The sequence below is a fragment of the Rhincodon typus genome, chromosome 26, assembly GCF_021869965.1.
Source record: "Rhincodon typus isolate 14 chromosome 26, sRhiTyp1.1, whole genome shotgun sequence".
NCBI lineage: Eukaryota > Metazoa > Chordata > Chondrichthyes > Orectolobiformes > Rhincodontidae > Rhincodon > Rhincodon typus.
The window spans coordinates 9,790,105-9,812,273 of record NC_063357.1 but is presented as its reverse complement, the minus strand read 5'-3'; the positions used below and the strand labels follow the sequence as shown (position 1 = coordinate 9,812,273).

General features: G+C 39.4%; 1 protein-coding gene across 4 annotated transcripts in view; it reads left to right on the top strand.

Annotated features, from left to right (window-relative positions):
• LOC109921467 (kinase suppressor of Ras 1-like) overlaps positions 1-22,169 on the top strand; it is a 58,345-nt gene that overhangs the window by 30,532 nt on the left and 5,644 nt on the right. For all 4 annotated transcript variants that reach the window (XR_007264893.1, XM_048612825.1, XM_048612827.1 and 1 more), the window contains exon 2: positions 20,762-20,863. Coding sequence is in view for 3 of the 4 variants with exons in the window: in XM_048612825.1 (XP_048468782.1) it covers positions 20,762-20,863 (102 nt within the window). In the remaining variant the exon portion in view is untranslated. The remainder of the gene's footprint in view (positions 1-20,761; positions 20,864-22,169) is intronic.

Sequence of the window (22,169 nt, the reverse complement as noted above, 5' to 3'; positions counted from 1 at the left end):
TGTTGTTTTGGCTGGCTGATTTGTGTTTCAGGCAGGCCTTGTTCCCTTGTCTCCCTTTTGTTATCTTTCAACCCATACCCTCCTTAGAACTTGCTAAATCCATAATCTTCACAGCTACCTTCCAAGTCACTGTGACTAACTGGAGGAAGTCCAGCTGGTTTTTTCCTCCTTTCATGTTGGGCATGTAGTTCTTCTGTCTGCTTGTTTGCTTAGTGACCTGTTGTTGGGGAAGGCTTAATTATCAAGGTTTAGTTTTGATCAAGCTGATGTTCTTTTGATAATGGTCCCTGTATTATCAAAAATAAGCTGAATGGCTAATGCAGTATTCTTCTTTTTCCCAATTTGGTCTGATAGCTTAGATTATAATTGCTGAAAATTGCCTGATGAGTGGAAATTTTAGTGTATCCGTTGTAGACCTGCATTTGTCTCTTCACTCTTCAAATGTTACTTATCTGCTGAATCTTGAAGTGTATAAACCAAAAGTTTAAAAAAAATGTATAATCTGTTCAATAGTGCAAAGTATAGTTTGAAATTATTGTTTTGATCTGCGTATTGGAATGTTTTCGGTATAGCTTTGTGTTCTAGTTGATGTGTGAATGTGTCCACCAAACTCTTGATTCTGAATAAGTTATTGAGTTCCTGCCACATAAGATATCAAATGGATTGGTTTAGTGAAAGATTTAAAATACAAGCAACTAGTTCTTTAATATTCTTTTAAATTGTATTGGTTTTAAAAAAACAAGGGATTTATTTAGAATATTTCAATAGGCAATTGACATTGAAAAATCAACTGCTTTCTTGCAAAAATATTGTTTGCATTATTGGTTAGCCTGTACTCCTTATTAATCATGCTTCACTAAACCTTTTGATATTGGTGTTGATGTACTACAATACCTTGGAAACTGGGCTACTTGTGTTTCAAAAGGGATATTGAACGCAGAGCACAAGTACTTGGTATTTTGGTCTGAATCAATTTGAGAGGTTGGTTTCAGTGAACGTTGTTTCCATCCAAGTTTAGTGGATCTATTTTAATTTTACTGCTAGAAATTCAGTCGTTTTTGTTTTTGTTTTCATTTTTCTTTTTGTTTTTGCTATGATAAAACAGAGTTTCAGAACATGGAAAGAAAAAGGCATCTTTTGGGAAGAAAGAATCTTTAGCACAGCAGCTATCAAAGTCTGAATATAACATCTGTTACTCTTCTAGAAAAGAAGAGAGCCAAGCTGGTAGCATATGGTTATGGAAAAAAGCAATTTCCCCAGTGACTGTTGGAACAGAGATGATGTTGATGTAAGCTGTACAATGCAAATTATATGTTGAAAAGCAGAGCAACACAGTGAAATAAATAATTTTACAGGGCAGCACTTAGAGGATTGATTGGTTAAAAGCAAAATACGGTATGAACATATGAATTAGAGCAGTAGAAGTACGGGAAATGATTCCCAAATTTAAGATGGAATTCAGTACTTAGAGGGAAAATGAGGTTAGATTAAGGACCTTCTGTGGAAATCAATCTTGCTCAAGCACAGTGTCTAATGATCTCCTTGGCTGAAATGTTGTGCTGCTGCCACTTAACTTTTTATGTAATGTTACTAAATGAAAAGGAAATCTAGATTCTCAAAGAGAATGAGGGTAAAATTCAACCTGTGAGGAATCAACACTCTGGAGATTATCATTGACCAGAAGCTGAAATGGACTGGCCTTAAATATTGTAGCTACGAGGTCAGACCAGAGACCGGGAATCCTGCAGTGAGTAGCTCGGCTTCTGATTCCCTAAAGCCTGTCCACTGTCTACAAGATACAAGTCAGGAGTGTGACGGAATATTCCCCATTTGCATGGATGTGTACATCCCCCAACAACGTTCTAAGCTTGACACCATCCAGGGCCAAACAACTTGTGTGTTTGACACTGTATGCAGTAATATTTATTCCCTGTGGTACCAATGCGATGGGGCAGCAGCATGTACCACCTGAATGATCTGTTGCAGAAATTCACCAAGGCTCCGTCAATTGCATCTTTCAAACCCAAGACCGCTACCATCTAGAAGGACAAGGGCAGTAGGTACATGGGAACACCAGCATCAGCAAGAGCCCCTCCAAGCCCCACTCCCCATCCTGATTTTGAAATTTATTACTGACCCTTCACTGTTGCTGAAAATCCTTGAAATCCTCCCTACAGTTCGAGAAGGCACCTTACTAGCACTTTCACATGAGCATTTTGGGATGGGCAATAAATTTTGGCTGAGCCAGTGAAACACACATCCCATGAATGAATTTTTAAAAGCATCTATCTGTTATATACCCTGGTATTGGCATCAGTAGAACTATTCGGTGTGCATATAAACAGACCATTTTGCACCTTTTACTGGTCATGGTTGAATTTTATTCCTGATAGCTTCAAAGTTCAAATTAAGAAGGTAGTGCCACAGTTTATACCTGTGTTTCTCCATGTGTTAAGATAGTGATCGTGATATTTTGTGTAAACATTGAGCAAAGATTCAGTCCTTGGGACGGGAACAATTCTAGGCAATTTACAGCTTTAGCTAATCTCACTTTTTGAAACTACAAAAATTTGAGTTCAACCAGTTCAAAGCCTAGCACCAAAAATTGCATTGAATTGAATCCTTTTGAGGGCCAATAACTGAAAGATTTGGATACCAATCATGGATCAAATAAGTTCTTTACATGTGCAAATTCTGAGAAAAGAGCTTTACAAAAGATTGCAACAAGTACTTTTAACCTGCTCAGTAAATGACTGACATGCTGCAGGTCTGTTCTTTCCCCATTAGATAAATGACTCAACTGATGTGGCAACAATGCCATTTCACATCCTTTCCAGGCTATCTAGCACAGTGCTGACTCAAATTGTAGTAAATGCAGCATAAATGCCATCTGTTTCTCATTGTGCCAATATCCAAATGTGATTTGTGTGCAAAGGAGTGTAAATGCAGAGATTGAAAATATTGTTCCTGTAGTACTTGCAGTTAAGACGATGATTGCAGATTTTGCATGTTAGTCACCTGGTGTGTCTGTTCTGGCCAACCATAAGTTCATATTCACAGACAATGCTACTGCCCAATATTTCTGTCCCTAATATTAAAGCGTAGCAACATGTGAGAAAGTGTTTCATTTCCCATCAAATCCACTTCCCTGCAGCTAACTATATACAGTTTACTTAATCCTTATCACATTGTGGATGAATTTATTAATCTAGGTGTGATTAGGTTTGTTGGCAGTGTGACTCTGCCATTGGCATTCTTGCCAATTTGCTACACTTTCACATGTCTCAGACTGATCTGGTGTCATATGACACCAGAAAGCAGGTATTGGATTTCAATTCTGACAAAGCATAATGTCAGTTAAACAACAAATCTGCTCTGATACCCTTTGTAGATACTAGGAAAATAGACTAAAGCTGTATTGAGCAGAAAGTATATTGAAGTCAAACATTTAATTTTGAATGTTATAAAAAAATCATATTGTGCACTTGTTGCCCCATTCTAGAGTTGGTAATCCCAAGGGGAATGAGAATCCATGACATTGCATTTTCAGACAAGATCATGGAACATACATAGTGTGTTCTGCATCTTTTTTTCCATTGGAGCACAGGATGGAACCCGTCCTTATCCACTCTATATATGGATACATGTGCAGGCATGCTAAAAGGATTCCGATTCCATAGAAAAGTTCCGAAGACTCCTGAGCATTACTTGAGCAATAACTTGCAGAGTTCTGGATGAAAAACCAAGCTGTGAGACTCCACTGGGCAACTTGTTCAAAGAATTGGAATGGGCTGCCTATTCTGAGCTGTAATTTCCCCGATTGCAATTTTGACCTCAACCGGTGCAGAGTTTTTCATGATACCAATTGGCTCCAAGTTTCCCAGGACTACACTATACTTCAGTTGCTCAAATGCTACACTGAGGTTATGAATAGTCATTGTCACATCACCTCTGGAGGTGTTTTTTTTTTCCATTTTCGGACCAAGGCTAAATGAATTTAGGAGCTGGGTGGCCCTGGCAGAACGCAAATGGAGTGTCAGTGACAGGTTAATCCTTTTTTGAGTGCTACATTGTCAATGACCCCTTCCATTATTTTTGCTCATATTCAAGATTAAACTGAGCAGTAATTGGCTGAGTTGGATTAATCCTGCTTTTTGTTATTTTCTACATTTGTCAGGTGGATACCAATGTTGTGGCTGTACTGGAACAGCTTGCTTAGGGGTGCACATCTGGAGCACATCTTGAGCATTATTGCTGGAATATTGCCAAAACAATTTGGGTAGCGTAGACCTTGCTTTCTTTAAAGAAACCTCTTGCATGAGATGTGACATTGAAAGGGCTTTCACCTTTATGATCTTGCAGAGAGAAAAGAACTGAAATGGGAGAATAAACCTCTTGAAGTATATTTTCTGTCGTTCCCTTTTTGATAACCTACACAAGTTGAAAACTGTGTTCCACAGAACAGAACTGTAACTGAAATCTTGTGAAATGACTCTTTTTTTTTAAAGAAAACTGCCTGAATAGTTTCTTGATTATATATTGAAACAAAGTAACATTACTTTTTATGGCTTTTCATTTCTTTTTTGTATGGATAATGCTAATATCCATAACACCTATTATTAAGCAATGCACAGAAGCAGGTAAAGAACCCTCTTTGAACTTGCATCATGTAGCAGTATTAAATCTAACAGTATTACATCTGCAACTCAAGTAATAGAAGCCATAACTTGTTTCTGGAAATCAGTTTAAAAAGGCAGCCATTCAAATAATGATTCAAAGTCAACTAGATTTGTGTTTGGTTATTAATCTTGCATTATGTTAACACTACTAGTGGAGTGTTATTTGAGGTATTGAGGCAGAAATAATTTTAAAGCCAACAAAGTAATTTTTTTTAAACTTGAATGTTGAGTTAAATTCTGACTTCACAATCAGGCTATATTCATATTATAACTGAAATGTGGTTTCAAAATGAAACCACTTTGCACCAATACCAGTTGTAATGTGAGTAAAGTCCAACTCAAATAGTCTATTTACACCTGTTCCATTGACTTACATTTTTCCACTGAAACTATGTCCTGATAAAGAATTTGGGTTCTAAGTCCAGTTATCATTCCCATTGCAGTTGCAAAACTTCCATACGTATTTCAAATTGAGACTAGCCAATGATCTGTGCAAGCTTGTGTTTATCTATCTATTTATAATCAGTAAAATTGAAAGCTGATTTAAGTAACTAAATTATGCCAGTTTATGTGGTATAACCAATATCGAATCCATGATTCATAAACTGCTGAGTTAGGGTGAGTATAAGGAGTCCATAACAATAATAGCTTATCAATGCTGGACACGTGAAAGGGCTGCATAAAGAAGAGCTGATGAGGTGAGGACTCCAAGATGGGCAGTTTGCATCACCTGAGGGCAGCAAGCAAATTGAGGACCTCTTAGCAGGTGGTCAGCATCACCAAGAAATGCCGTGAAGACCCAAAAGCATACAGACTGGCTGTGGAGGTAATTGGGGGAGACTCAGAAGCGACAGCAGTGAGGTTAAAGGGCGCAATGAGAGTGGACAGGACCCATAAACAGGGAGAGAGCAGTAGAGGAACTCCTTCAACAAAATCAAACATGATATAGGAGAGTGTTGAGTATTTACCTCTTGTGACCAAGTACTGATTTAAGACCAAGAACAGCATAAAAACTTTACATAATAAATATTTCAAAACTTCAGAATTCTTTTTATAGAGTTAAAGGGTTCTATTTGCTTGCCTGATTTAAACAAGAATAAGATTTTCTTTTCTGTACTGGAGTAGGAAGAAGGATAAAATACAAACAAGGGTCGGTCCATATTCTATTTTGTTCAGATTATGTTTGGGGAGCTCAGGCCTTTGATTCCCACATCCTGCACTATGTGAGAACTCCTAGTAGTCTGGATGACTAAGTGTGCAGAAAGTGCCTCCAGTTGGAGCAACTCGGACTCTGGGTTTTGGAGATTGGGCACCTTCAGTAAGTGCAGGCAGAGAGAGGTGACCACCAAAAAGAAGAAGGAGACCAGGCAGCTGCAATGAATCTCTTGAGTGCATCTCATTTGGTCAAAGTTGTCATAGAATGGCTGTAAGGCATTCTGAAGGGAGAAGGTGAACAGTCACAAGCTGTGGTCCATGTGGAATCAATGATATAGGAGAAAAGAGAATGAGATCCTGCAACAGACTTTACACAGTTAAGTAGAAAATTGAAAAGCAGGACTTCAAAGGTAGTAATGTTCAGATAACTTCTGGTGCCATGCAGTAATGAGTATAGGAATAGAAAGATAGAGCAGATGAATGCATGAATGGAAGGATGGTGCAGGAGGGATGGCTTTAGATTCATGAGGCATTGGGACTGTTTGTGGGGCAGGTGACCTGTACAAGTTTGACAGGCTACATCTGAAAAGGAACAGGAGTAACATTCTTGTGGGAACGGTTGCTAATACGATTGGGGTGGATTTAAACTAGATTGGGAGGTAGATGGGATTTTGATAAGTAGTTTAGAAGGGAGAAAAGCTGAGATGGCATTAGAAAATAGTGAGTGTGGAAGGCAGAGGAAACATAGCATAGATAAGAACGTTAGTTTAGTAAGGCGAAATGGAACAAATTTTAATTGAAGGAGCCTGTGAAATAAGACAGATGAGCTTTGGGAGCAGATAGGCATGTAGGAGTATGAATATCATAGCTATGACCAAGATGTAGTTGAAAGATGGCAAGATTAGCTGATTAATATTCCTGGTAATAGAACATAGAACATAGAACATTACAGCGCAGTACAGGCCCTTCGGCCCTCGATGTTGCGCCGACCTGTGAAACCAATCTGAAGCCCATCTAACCTAAACTATTCCATTATCATCCATATGTTTATCCAATGACCATTTAAATGCCCTTAAAGTTGGCGAATCTACTACTGTTGCAGGCAGGGCATTCCACGCCCTTACTACTCTGAGTAAACAACCTACCTCTGACATCTATCCTATATCTATCACCCCTCATTGTAAAGCTATGTCCCCTCGTGCTAGCCATCACCATCCGAGGAAAAAGGCTCCCACTGTCCACCCTATCTAATCCTCTGATCATCTTGTATGTCTCTATTAAGTCATCTCTTAACCTTCTTCTCTCTAACGAAAACAGCCTCAAGTCCCTCAGCATTTCCTCATAAGACCTTCCCTCCATACCAGGCAACATCCTGGTAAATCTCCTCTGCACCCTTTCCAATGCTTCCACATCCTTCCTATAATGCGGTGACCAGAACTGTACGCAATACTCCAAGTGCGGCCGCACCAGAGTTTTGTCCAGCTGCAACATGACCTCATGGCTCCAAAACTCAATCCCTCTACCAATAAAACCTAACACACCGTACACCTTCTTAACAACCCTATCAACCTGGGTATAGGCCTTAGAAGTGGATAAATCTGCAGACCTAGATGACATGAATCCTATGCTATGGAAAGAGGCACAGGAGGAGATGTCAGGGCTCTGACAATATTTTCAAATCCTTGACAAATGGAGAGGGGGATAGAAGCAGCGGGGTCCCATTATTGATCAAGAAATCAATTATAGTAGTGAAGAAATAGTCTGCGCAGGAGGAAGGCATGTTTGTAAGGAGCATTTTGAAGATAGTGATCATTGTTATTGATAAGGATGGGTTGGGAATAATAATTCTAAACTGGGGAAAGCTAATTTTAGTAATATAAGATACAGTTTGGTCTGAATGGCCTGAGAGCAGCTGTTTGAAGATAAAACGATCAGAACAGAGGAAGGCATTCAAGGAGGAAATAGAGAGAATATTGGCAAACATATTCCTATAAAGAGAAAAGGTGGGAATATGACTGTTGAACCCTAGATGTGAAGGAAAGTAAGAGTTAGGATTAAGAAAAAAGAAGCTTACAGCTGGTACAGAAGGTTTAATATGTCAGAGTTCCTACTGGAGTATAAATAGTGCCGGGGGAGGGGATGATCTTAAACGGTAAATCTAGAAAGTGAAGAGAGTGCATCAGAGAGCCTTGGCAGGTAGAATAAAGGAAAGATCAAGAGGGTTTTCTTGAACATTCAGAGCAAGGGAATAACTAGGGAAAGAGTGAGGCCCATTAGGAACCAGATAGGTCATCTGTGTGTGGACTTTGAGGACCTTTATTCAGGTCTTCCATGAATACTTTGGATCGATATTCATAATGGAAAAGAGCAATGCAGGAATACCTGTCAGGGTGGAGAACAGTGAAATGTTAGAGATTAACAGAGACAAAGGAGGTACCGACAGATCTTAGAAGTGGATAAATCTGCAGACTTAGATGACATGAATCCTATGCTATGGAAAGAGGCACAGGTAGAGATGTTGGTGCTCTGACAATATTTTCAAATCCTTGTTCTATAAATTGCCTGGACAACAAGGTGCAGAGCTGGATGAACACAGCAGGCCAAGCAGCATCATAGTCTCCAGCATCTGCAGTTCCTACTATCTATAAATTGCCTATCATGATTAGTTCATGTGGGATTATAGATTTGGAAGGTTAATGAATTTGAATTAGTGGGTGATGAATGGGTGCTTTGATACTTTCAAAATGTATGCAGTAAAATGTCTGTACACTTCCCAGCTTGCCCCGCTTCTCTTCCCTGCAACCTTACCATTTTTAATGCCTTAATAATTTGATTTTGGGCTTTGATGCAAATGCTTGGGTTTGCCTCCCTACATTCACTTTTTAATTGTAAGCAACTTTATCCCAATGTCAAATATGTAACCACATTTTTAGTAGAGATACGCTGCTGTTAATTACTCAATTACTTAGTGCATGCAGACTGACGTTGACTTAACTATTCCCGGTTTAGGATTGGCAGACTAGAAAGCCCAATTTTTAACACTGTACCTGACTGTCCCCATAGAACATCAGAGACAATAAATGTAACGTTCTAGCAGCAATTGTGTTATTAGTAGTGATATCATGGTACCTTTTACTAACCCCCACAGGGAATTCCCAGTTGTGGCTTCAGGATGACATTTTCTGTGGTGTCATAGGGAAGGTAAAATGTCAAGAGGCACAAGCTTCTTGTGATGATCAGCTTCACTTTGAGCCACACCAGCGCCTCTCATTAGAATACTTCTGTAGCTACACTGTGCGCAAGGACACAGCGAGCTGATGTTTGGAGTAGGGAATATCTCTGGGTTCCTTGCTTGCTTTCTTACCACCCACTCACTTTGTGTGTATCTGGATGCTCACAGCAGCCGTGAGTACTTCTCCCAAGGCGTGTCGGAGAATCAGCTTATCATCGAACAAGAGGGGTGCTGTAAGAGCATAGTATCTAGTTAACGAGGAGAGTTTGGGATTAATTGCAGCAGATGACCTGCCTCACTGAGAGAAACCCTCCATGAAACTCTGAAACTGACCGAGCTGTTTTCTTGTAAGATTCAGCTGAAATGTTCCAGCAATTGACCAAATTTACTGCAGCATCTTCACGTATATCAAACATTGGCCTTGCTGAGCAAGCTTAGATATGTGTTAGGAAATAGGCGAGACAAGAATCTCTTTCAAAGTAGCAAGATTTATTTTCACTGCATCTATTTGCATGCAGTAGCATGTCATCATTACCTAATCTCTCTCCTTTAATATACAGGTTCCCATTCTCCCGCATGCTGAATAGAAATTAGTAGCTGGCAATTGTGGCTAGGCCAGTATTTATTGCCCAGAGGCGGTGTTGGATGCTAGGTAAAGATGGCCGATTTCCTTCCCTAAAGAACATTAGTGCACCAGATGGCTCTTTTTCAGCAGTCAGTAATGTTTCAGTCTCGTTGACTCGTAATTCCAGACTTTTTAAAACTGAATTCAAATTCCACCATTTTTCATGGCAGGATTTGAACCTGGGCTGCCAGAACATTAGCTATGTTTCTGGTTTAATAGTTTAGTGATAATACCACTCTGCGATAGTCCAAACAGATATCTGGTCCCTCCAGCTTGCCATTTACTCCTCCAACTCTCAATTGTAGACAGGATCAACAATATCTCAGGTTACATTTTTAGCCAGCGACTGCCCACAACCCCTGTTCATGCATGTTTGCATCAGACAAATTACTCATTGCGCACCTTCAACCCAATTGCAAGATGATTCTGCACTTCATTGTTGAACTTCAGAATGCATAAGCACATTTCATTGGAATGCTACTGCCTGGACAGTATACAAAGGGGCAGGAAACCATTTAATGAATTCAGCCATGGTGCATTTTGGGGTCTTCACTTGCTCACTCACTTTGTCCCTACTTCGATACTTACAACATTTCTACCTTTAATTTATTTGTGCTTTTCCGCCTCAGCCAAAGCTTAAAGGCTCGCAGAACCTCTGTGTTGCCTTATCTTTTGGAGCAGACACATAACCAGGCTTGTCATAGCTGTCAGCAGTGATCAGTCAGGAGAATGGACATATTACTGTATGTCACTAGGCTATCTCAATCTCACACCTGCACTATGTGGCAACACTGCATGTGCTAATCACACTCGTACATTAACTAAATGTCTATGTCTCAAGGTCTAAGGGGAATAGTCCTCAGTCCAGTTGAGGGAGACAACTTTTGGTCCCGGGAACTGGGAAAATGTATCAAGGGAAACCTCTGATGTCAGTTGAGGGGCTTGGTAACAGTCATTTGGTCAATTGGGACAGTCAGAGTTAGGGTGTCTGTACCTCTACAGTCTGCCCTGTGGATTCACTGCATTCATTCTAGTGACTTGTGGGATGCCCTTTTGGAGAGCTGCATGTAAGTCGGTCTGGTCTGGTCAGTCATCAGTCAGGACTGTCCATCTAGTTGGTCGGGGGATAGGGTTCTGTCCACCAGAAGTTGAGGGGCATGTTTAGCAGGGGGATTGTGAAGTGGGGAAACTCGATGTATTAAAAGAGGAAAAGATAGAGCAGAGGAGGAATGCAGCTATCTACACATGACCACCTTGTCTTCATGGGGACAGTGTAGCACAGTGTTTGTATGATTGAACTGTAAGCTGCACTGGGGAAGAGTAGCATTTCCATGGATAGGGTTTTAAGTTGGAATGATGGTAAGATTGATAGACCTGTGAAGCTTGGTTTTTAAGTCGCAATGGATTTACAAACGTGCACTTGCATTTGCAATGAAGAATCAGCTGTGCTACCTATGTGCCCTGAGAAATGTTTGATTTGGTTCCTATCCACTGTGTGCATGATGAGGGCCAACTCCTGTCTGGCAGCACTTGACCTGGTGCGCCACTGGGCTTTAAAAATGGCTACCGTTGGAAATCTCGGAAAGCTCTGGACGTAGAGAGTACTTTCATCTCTGGTGAGAGATGGTGTGTCGGTTGAGGTGCCATATTGACATGTTACACAAGGTTAGATCACAAGGGCTCCAGGGAAACAAGGCAATTGGGTACAAAATTGGCTTGATGGTAGGAGACAGAGGGTGGTGGTAGAGGGTTGTTGTTCAGACTGGAGTTCTGTGATTGCTGATGTGCTGCAAGGATCGCTGCTGGGTCCACTGTAGTTCATCATTTATATAAATGATTTGGATGAGAATATCAGATGCCTGTTTTAGTAAGTTTGTGGATGACACCAAAATTGGTGGTATAGTGAACACTGAAGAAGGCTGTCTAAGAGTACAACGGAATCTTGATCAACTGGGCCAGTGGGCCAAGGAATGGCAGACCGAGTATGATTTAGATAAATGCAAGGTATTGCATTTTGGCAAAGCAAACCAGAGCAGGACTTACACATTTAAAGGCAGGGCCCTGGGAAGTGTTATTGAACAGAGAGACCTCGGGGTGTAGGTACATGTTCCTTGAAGGTGGCATCACAGATAGACAGACAGGGTGATGAAGATGATGTTTGGCACGCTTACCTTCATTGGTTAGAGCACAGAGTACAGGGGTTGGGACGTCATATTAAAGCTGTACAAGACATCGGTAAGGCCACATTTAGAGTATTGCGCACAATTCTGGTCGTCCTTCTATGGGAAGGGTGTTATTAAATAATGGCTTTATTTAAATATGGATTATTTAAACTGGAAAAGGTGCAGAAAGGATTTACAAGGATGTTACCGGGGCAGGAGGACTTGAGTTATGAGGAGAAGCTGGATAGGCTGGGTCTTTTTCCCTGGAGTGTCAGAGGGTGACCTCTATAGAAGTTTATAAAATCATGAGAGGCATAGATAAGATGAATAGCCAAGGTCTTTTCCCCAGGGTAGAGGAGTCCAAAACCAGAGGGCATAGGTTTAAGGTGAGAAAGGAGATACTTAAAAGTGGCCTAAGGGGCAACTTTTTCCACATTGAAGATGGTGCATATATGGAACGAGCTGTCTTGGGAGTTGTAGAGGCACGTAAAGTTACAAGGTTTAAAAGACATTTGGACAGGTGCATGGATAGGAAAGGTTTAGAGAGATATGAGCCAAATGCAGGCAAGTGGGACTAGTTCAGTTTGGGAAACCTGGTCAGCATGGATGAGTCAGGTCAGAGGGTCAGTTTCTATGTTCTATGACTCTATACGGTGAGTTTTGGAGAATAGTTAGAAAAATTTCACTAGGGATCACTGAGAGAAATCTCCAAAATTGACACTTAGCCAATTTCTGGTAAAATTCAGCCCACATTGTATTAATATCCTGCACTTATGTCGCCTCTTCAACACAGAAAAAACTCCTAAGGCCTTTCAGACCTTAAGACAAAAACATTATATCTAGCCAAAGGTGAGTGGCAAAACTACTCCCATGTCAGATTGAGTTGGATGGTTATGAAAGCATCATGGTTTGATTCTTACTTTGGGTAACCTGAATTAAAGCAGAGAATTGGTAAGAATTTTGTAATTGCTCGTAACACCTATGCACATAGAAATTGAATTTGCTAGAGGTGTTTTGAAACTTTTTTATAGGTGATTGTTGCTGGAAAGTACATGTGCATGTATGTTGAGTTAAAGGCATTGATGGGTTTTGGATGAAGTGCCTCACCACGATTGTGTTCTACTGATAGACCCTGTTGTACTGTCCATTAGAAATAATTCAGAGATATTGTCTTTGCTGCTAAATTTTAATTCTTCAGAAATTGTACTTCAGAAAGTGTTAGGGGCACTTTAACACAAATAAAGTTATCTCTTCATTTGAATAAAGGAACTTTGGGAAGGTGATGGCTTTGTGGTATTATTGCTGGACTATTAACCCAGAGACCCAGGAAATGTTCTGCGGACCTAGATTTGAATCCTGCCATGGCAGATGATAGAACTTGATATCAATAAAAACCTGGAAGTAAGAGTCTGATGATGACCGTGAAACCATTGTCGATTGTCAGGAAAACTCCATCCGGTTCACTAACGCCTCTTAGGGAAGGAAACCGCTGCCCTTAACCAAGTCTGGTCTATATGTGTCTCCAGATCCACAGCAATGTGATTGACTCCTCACTGGCCTCTGGGATGGGCAATTCATGCTGGTCTAGCTAGTGATGCCGTCATCCTGTGAATGAATCAAAAAAAAGCTTCAGTGTTAGGACACATTTTTCTCCCATAGTGTTTTACTGAAATCCTTTCAAAGGTGGAATATGGAAGGCAATGTAGAAGAACAGAAAGACTTAAATATGGTGGATATTTCCATCAAAACTTGGCTGGAAAATTTCAATTAAGCTTCCATGTGAAGATGTGTAGGACATTTTCATCAAATGGTGCATGTGTATTTTGAGTGGATTGAAAGAGATTATTCTAAAATGCAGTGGGCTTTTATATGGGGGAAAAGAAATCAAAGCTCTGAGGAAAGTAATGTAAGTGGGTAATGAATGTTTTTGGAATTGAATTATACCCTAGTTAATTTTGAAGTGTAGAATAAGCTCCCTAATATTGTAAGTAGGCAATTTTTTTTAATACAGTACCTTCTGCCATAATAATATGTTTCTAAAAGTTATGTTAGTAATATTAAAATGTGAATAATCGAACAAGACATATAATTATGATATCCTTTATATTCGCTGAAAAATGTCATTTTGAATTTTCAACCATAGGTTTCTGTGCTTGCAGAAAACTGTCAAAACCATATCAGATTTAAAAAGACACAAAACCGATCCAATTATAAATCTAATTTCACATAAGAATGGGGAATACATTTCCAAATCAAATCCAGCTCCAAGCCATAAGTCGTGGTTAAAAACTAACATTAACCATCAAGGGTAGCGCAGCAGGTTTTGCTCCTATCCACTCTGCCCAGGTCCATCGTAATTTTATTTTCGTAGTTAAATTCTCCACAGCTTCCTCCTTTGCCTGTTTTGTTTCCCTCATGTTTTCCTCAGTTTGTTTTGCCATTAACCTTGAAATTGTACACTCTGAGTACGGTTTCTGTGCCATTGAAATCTGCTTGATGTACCAAAATCCGTTCATGGATTTTGAAAACCTAGTTTTGTTTACATTAGACACATTTTGTGAGTCTTCTCTTAATCTTCCTTTCCTCAAGGAGAAAAGTCTTTCCACTTACAAGACTCCCCCATTTTGACATTTATGATTTTGGTAAATCTCCTGATATCCTTCCTAAAATATGGTACCCAGAAGTAAAAGCAATACTCCGTGATATACTATCAGTAACCATTTCAGTCAGTTGGCTAGCTTGTAGCCTGATTTTGAATGAGTTTTTTTTTTAGGTTCTTCAATTGAAGAAGTATTCTCCTGACATGGAGAAAATCATCAGTGGAACTATGTGGTAATACCTGGACATCATCTTATGAAGGACAGATTTTGTTTTTATTTGACGGAGGGGATATGGGGGTGGTGGTGTAAGAGAAAACAGTGAATTGACTGGGCTGGAAGACCCATTTTATCAGGGTTGATGATCAGATTTGGGCTGTTGACCTCGATGTCAAATTACAACTCTGTCATCTCGGCAGAAAAGTCCATGAAATTGTATTTTATCTACATTTTTTCATGTCATTTCCAAAATGAGTTGCGTTCAAGTCTTGTTTTATCTTCCCACAGAAAAATAGGAACAGAAATAGGTGTTTAGTCCATTAAGCCTGCCCCACCATTACGAATGTCTCCTTAAAATGCAGAACAATGCCAATCTCCATATCGCTTTAATGTCAAAGTCTCAAAACCTGTCTGTTTCTGTCTTGACCATGCTCAGTGTTTGAGCTTCCAACGTATTCTGGAGTAGACAGAGAAGGAATTTCTATTCAACTCAGGATAAGTGGAGCCTATTTAAGACAGATTTGCCCCTAGTTCTAGTCTTACCAGCCAAGGGGACCATCCTGTCTATATTCCGTCTATCATAGCTTGTAAGTTTTCGATGAGATCACCACTTTGAAACTCTGGAGAGTCCTGACCCAACATCCTCGATCTCTCTCTCCTTGTAAACAATTGTGCCATCCCAGGGATTAATCAAATGAATCTTTGTTGCACTGTGGTAAGTATATCCTTTCTTAAATGAGGATACGAAAACTGTACTTGAGATGAGGTCTCACTATGGCTCTCTACAGCACTGGCAAGACTTCTTTATTCTGTACTCAAATTGTGTTGATTTGCATGCTAACGTACCATTTGTCTTTCTAATTGTTTGCTGCACCTGCATGCTATCTTTCAGTGGCCTGTAGATTTGTCACATTATAGGGTGGCTGACTAATAAGTAGCGCTAGGACTCTGGATGGATGGTTACATAATCTGATTTCATAGTCAGCAAGGTAAAAGTCTGTATTTCCCCAGGAAATAGATTATTTCTTTAAAAAAATCTGTAACTTTCCCTTATTCAAATTTTAATTTGGATTTATGAGTACCAAAAAAAATTGCAAGTTATTAGGCATCTCCTTAGTTTTCCAGTGTATGCCCTTGATGTACCAAATGCATGACTGAGGAAAGAAAACCAACTGCATGTAAGAGGAGGATGCTTTCAGAATTTTGCCAGTTTTGTTCAATTTGGGGAAAAAAATGCAGGGGCATGGGCAAAGCAACTACTTGTATAACTCTTTGAAAGATTTAGCACAGGTATGCGGGGGCACAATAAGATGTGAGAATGCAGCAACCTCATTCATCCCCACCTCCCCCTGATATTTCTACAGCTTGGCTCAAAATGATGCACCATATCACATAGATATATGATGATTTTACTTTTTGATGAAACTTGTGATTTGAACCTAATGCATTTGTTAGTTCTAAACTGTCGTATACTTCAATAAATGTGCTTCTATCTGCGTCAATGCACTATATATTGGTATTTTCTTATACCTTAAGAAATGCATCAGTTATTCTTGGTTGGAGTCCAGATGATTTGAATTGATGAACTTGCAAAATGTTAATTCAAACAAATCATTGAAACAGTTTTATTTTGGAACGTTCAGAGGGACAGGCATGGTATCAGCAAAATTGCTCAGAATGCGTTTTTAAGGCTTTTGACCGAATTTCTTCGTCAGATAAATTTATTATTAAATTGCTGGATGAGTTGTGGAAGAAGCTTAAAATGAACTCTTCTCCAAATCAAGCTTAGAGACTACTGTATTTGCATTTTTTTCAGATTTTGAATGAAATGTAATCATTTTAATTGCTTAGCATGCTCATAATATTTTGTGCACGAGGCATGCATAGCTCAGAAATTAAGTTCCTGTTATGCCTTGCACTGTGAATAACTAGCTTACCCCCAAGTTGCTGGTTTGAATTTTTTAATAAATGCTTCTTTCATGTTGAAAACTTGCATGTAAATTAGTACCTTAGTAAGTTAAGATTCTTAGGTTGGGAAGATGTTACAAGCTCATCCAAATAAGGAAATGCAATCCACTATGTAGCATGCAATTATTTTCTTACGTTGTAGTTCACTTCCTTCAAATTGCCTTATGAGAATAACCCACCCTTGTTTGTAGCATGCTGATTTAAAGCATTGGGAGGTGATGATGCCCATCATCTGTGTTGTTTAATCATTTCTCAGCCAGACAACTGTTGACTTCATGTCTTCATTTCATCATTTAGTATATTTGTGGTGCATTGCAGATTCCTGCTGTGCCAAGTATTTGGAAAAGGCAAAACCTGGTTTTTATTGTAAAATTTACTGTAATTGAATGCATCTGTGGTGCTTGAAATTCTTTTACAGATTTAAGTTATGAAAGTTGCACACAAGTGACTTTGCTCATTTTTAACTGTGAATGAGCCTGGTCAAATATTTATGTAAAAGTCTGCTATGGAGCAGTCTCATTTCTTGCTGATTGCCAGTCTTGGTACTTTCTGCCACAGTTAATTCGGAATCAAGTCGTTTTGGAAACTTGTGCATGTGTGCAGTACTGGCAGAGGCTTAGCAACAGGTTAATAAACTTCCACCTCTGGAAACGATGTGTTTTAAAATGGAGGAAAAATACTACCAATAGTAATTCCTGTGCACCCACATTTTGGATCACTGATCAGTTTTTGGAGCATTTTAGAGTTGCACTGGATTGGTCTCCCCAAACCTCTATTCTTTCACCTGGCTTGTGGTGGCTCTGCTTTTATATATTTGGCCAGGTTGAATATGTTTAATTAATATCTCATTGAATGCAACATGGGAATTATGAAATTTGAATTAAAACTGGAGCCAGAAATATTTGCACATCAGTGTATTTTAGGCAGTTAGAGGCTCTTGAGATCTTGCACAATGAGTAATGAGACTTTTCTCAGGTGACTTTCAGTAACACACAACTATCAGTGAATGTTCTCTTCACTCTTTATTGTTGGTAAAGGCAACCTTAACTTCTATCAGTTCATGCATTTCAATAGTGATCACCTGTAATGTTGCATTGTTCACATTGTAGTGAAGTGCTTTGATTTTCTTTATGTTCATGCTGTGTCTGCAAAGAAAGTTGGACTTATTTAAAAATGACTTCCATCATTGGAATGAACAATGGAGTTTATTTATTGTGGCAAAATAAAACAGTGACAGGTAAAGTATGTTATAAAAATGCATTCTTTAACCAGCAGCAGCTTGACAATTTTTCACATGATAACAAAAATTGTTTTTTAAAATCTGTGCCAAGTCTACCACCTATGAGTAACCTGATTTCACAGCCAGATTTGGATTGCACGAAGAATCAGGCCTGAGCTCCTTCCTCTTGCACCAATGCACCTAAAACAGAAGATAATGAAAAATTGAAGAAATGAGCTGAGAAGAGTTTGAAATGTTAATGGGGTGTTTGTTGAGAAAGATGGTACATGAGGTGAGTGAGGCAGGACTGCCAGGAAGGAGGAGGACAAGCAGGCCTGAAGGCCAGATGATAAGATGTGGTGATGAGAGAATTAAAAGCAATGTATTGGAAGAATACAGGGTAACTGACGGGAGGAAATGAAGATGGTGCTCAACCACCATTGTGATAATGCCAAGACGAACAGAAGCTGCAACAATGAAAAAAAAGATGCATGTTGGTGACCATTTTAATAAATTAACAGTTTTTAGGAGCTTTCTTGAAGGCATGCAGACAGGAACAATTAATTGAAACATACCATGCTGATTGATTAGATCTCACAGCCAATTTTGAGAATGTCCCTGTTCTTAGCAGAATGTTTGTTTTAATTAAACTAGTACAAAAAAAATCATAGAAACTCACTTTGGACTATTATGTTTTTTGTGATCGAAATCCCTTGATTATTTGGTGAATTTTTCAAGTGAATTGTGTTGAACAAAGCCAGCACAACCTAATAATAACTCTGAGCTCAGATGTAACAGCTCCTTACTTTTCCACTGAAAATCTATAAACTGGGTGAGAGGTAGAAAAATGTTTGAATATTACACACTGATGGAAAAGTCGGAGGAATTTTAGAATTCTGCTGTTTGTAATTTGAGGGGTGGCTGTAATGCAAATTAGGTTGCTTTTTTTTAAACTAAGGTAGTGTAGCACCTGAAGAATTTACTGCTGATTATTGCAGAGGCAACTCCAGCAAACACACATGGACTGTTGGGGGGTTCCAATTTAGTACATAATTGTAACCCCAATGTCCCCAAAATGTGGGATTGGTGTTAAAATTCCAAATCCCAATCTGCCTTCAATTTACCCACTTCAGATTTCAATGTAAGTGTGATATAGGCAGTGAGAGGGAACAAGGCAGATAATCTGCTCCATGGAGCTGGGTTTGCAACTTATAATGAATTTGCATGCTTTTTTTGTAAAGAAAATCACTGTTTGAAACTTCAAGTATACAGTCACAGGATCAGTGGCTAAGTGTCTTCTACTGTCTAACATATGCCTGATTCATTAATACCTCATTCACAAATGCCTTCACCCTACCTGAGTCTTCTGATCTCCAGATCCACCTCAAAGGGATTCTGACCTCCCCTTCCTGCCCTTGTTGCCAGCAAGTCAGGTGTTTATATTGCATATTTCTTTTCTGTGTTTGAGTCAATTGAGTGTGTTTGTACTGTGACGGTGCAGGCTACCAGTCAGATTTTAGGAAAAGTTGCTTAGCTAATCAGCTAAAAAATGTTGAATAAAAGCAAAATCCTGTGGATGCGGGAAATCTGAAGTAAACACAGGATGCTGGAGAAACTCAGGTCTGACGGCAAATGCAGAGTGAAAAACCGAGTTAATGTTTCAAGTCATAAATGACGTCTTCAGAATCCTCCGAAGAAAGATCATATCAGATTCAAACTATTAACTCTGTTTCTCTCTCTTCAGAGATACTGCCAGATTTGAGTTTCTCCAGCATTTTCTGCCTTTGTTTCAATTAAAGGTTGTAATTTTTATGTTTAAAAAGTTTTATTTAAGATGTGCTGCTGTTGATGCTGAAAATTTTTACTTTACGGCTAGATTTCAGGGCATTGGATGTGATTCATTTTAGACCATTTTCAAATGCAGAACTTCTGTACAACTCCCCACGAAAGTTTATTCAGCAGTGATAAAGCTTAATTGTGATATTTTCTAATCAACTTGTTCAGAGTCATCACTACACATCATAGGAGCAGGTGGGACTTGAACACAGGCCTTCCACTCAAAAGATAGGGACATTACCACTTGCTACAAGAGTACTTGGAGCTGATTATAGATATTTTCTAATCGTCCTATTCAGCGATGTTATGACACATCTCTGAAACAGATGGCAATGGACCTGATTGTATTTGCTATGGCAAATTCTTAGCACCTGAACTTTCTATATAAAAAGATAATTTCCCTGTAGCATGCAACAGTGTTTAAATATTCAGTGCTTCTGGTAAGCAGGTATTTAAAATGCACGTTTCCCAGATGCTGATGAGTTATATTATCAATCCGAGATTGCACACAATTGTGCACCCTCTCTTTGACCCAACCAAACTCATTTTGAAATGAGGAAAAAAAGCCACCCTGTACTTCGTACCTCAGGACAAATCAGTTTCATTTGAAGTTCAGAGCATTAGGAGTACTGAATTCATCAAGTGAATTGCAGAATGGTTTCAGAACTTGCTTTTGAAAATAATTCTGAGTTTTTTTTTTAAGCAGCTTCTGTTTGAACTTTGCCAGCTATGTTAACACGAACAAATTTAACCGACTTTGTTTTTGGAAATAAAGGTTTTGAAATGAGTTTGTTTTCAGAGGAAGATTGTATTTAGTTATCTTATACTTTGAGTTGCAGCAGTTAGATGGTGTTTGGTGTTTTCAGTGTTTGTGAGAGTACTTTGGTAAAGTGATGTAGAGATTGCAGTGTAGTTTAACTTGTAAGGGTTGAAGGTCTCCTTTTAAGGTGTTTCAATCCTTGTGGACTTGAATGTTAAAGGTACAGGAGCTTAAATAAAAAATGGGAAGGTTGAATTCTGACCTAATTTTATCACTATTTCTGTTACCCCAATGTAAATGCTCCATTAGGGGATGAGTCTGGGAAGAGTGCCCCACAGTCAGCATCGCAGTGAAGTAGTCTGGGAAGAGTGTCAAAAAAGTGACACGGGGCAAGAGAAAGCAGCTGATTGGGTGAGTATTGATACAATTTTTACTGCTTATTGTTTGTAAGGTGTTTATTTTGGGTTTATAGTTATAAGGGAATAGTGCCCTAGAGTATTTAATATTATTTGATTTTTAGTGCAATTTAATGGTTTAGCTTATACGAGAGTTCAAGGCTGTAGTGTGGTCCTCCTGCTCCATATTGGAAGTTGGACACAGTTCCAATGCCAGGGACCAGAATGTATGCATGAAGTCTCTCCAGCTACAGCTCTTGGAAGCCCGAGTTTGAACTGGAGAGGCAGCTAGGAGCAGTGTGGAGCATTGGTGAGGCTGAGAATATCATGGATAGCACGTAGAGAGAGGTGCTCATTCTGCAGGCTAAGACTGCACAAGCAGGTAGGGAATGGCTGACCAACAGGCAGAGAAAGAGGACTAGACAGGCAGTACATGAATCCCTGTGTCCATTCCCCTGCAAAACAAGATATACCACTTTGGATACTGTTGGGGGCAAATGGTGTCTGAGGAGAGTGGTAGCAGCAAATTCATTGCACCAAGCTTGGCTCTGCTACCTGGACGAGGAGGAATAAGTGCGGGAAGGTTACAGTAATACGATATATTTTCCTGTTTAAAGCCTTCCCACTATTCCAAATTCCACTTCACCGGAGCTCATGCCCTTCCTAACTATTCTGTTGGCGTCCTGTTTTAAGCAGCAATGCAACCCTACCTCTTTTTCCTCTCTGTCCTTCCTAAAACTGAATACCTCCTAGATATTCAGTTCCCATCCCTGGTCACGTTTCACACCATCTATTCAGTCACATATTCGTCTGATATACCCTGTTATTTCTACTCTAACTAGTATGTGGCTAAGGACGCAATTTTTAGACTACTACCTTCTGAGGTTGTACTTTTAAAACTTGCTTCCAAGCTCCCTATTTTCTGCTTTTAGGATCCCCATCCCTTTTTCTACTTTTGTTGTTAGTACCAAAGTATACCATGACTACCGACTGTTCATCCTCTGACTCTGGAATGTCCTGTAACCATTCCAAGACATCCTTGACCCTAGCGCCTGGGAGGCAACATACCATCCTGGAGTCTCATTTACAGCAACAGAAAAGTCTATCTATTCCCCCTATGATTGATTAAAAATAAAAACAAATCGGGAAAGATAGCCTGACCGTGTCTAACAGGTGAAATTAGGGATAGTATTAGATCCAAGGAATGGGCATGTAAATTGGCATAAAATAGGAGTAGGCCTTCTAATTGGGAGCAGTTTAGATTTTTGGAAAGGAAGATAAGGGGATTGATTAAGAGAGGGAAAATAGAGTATGAGAGTAAG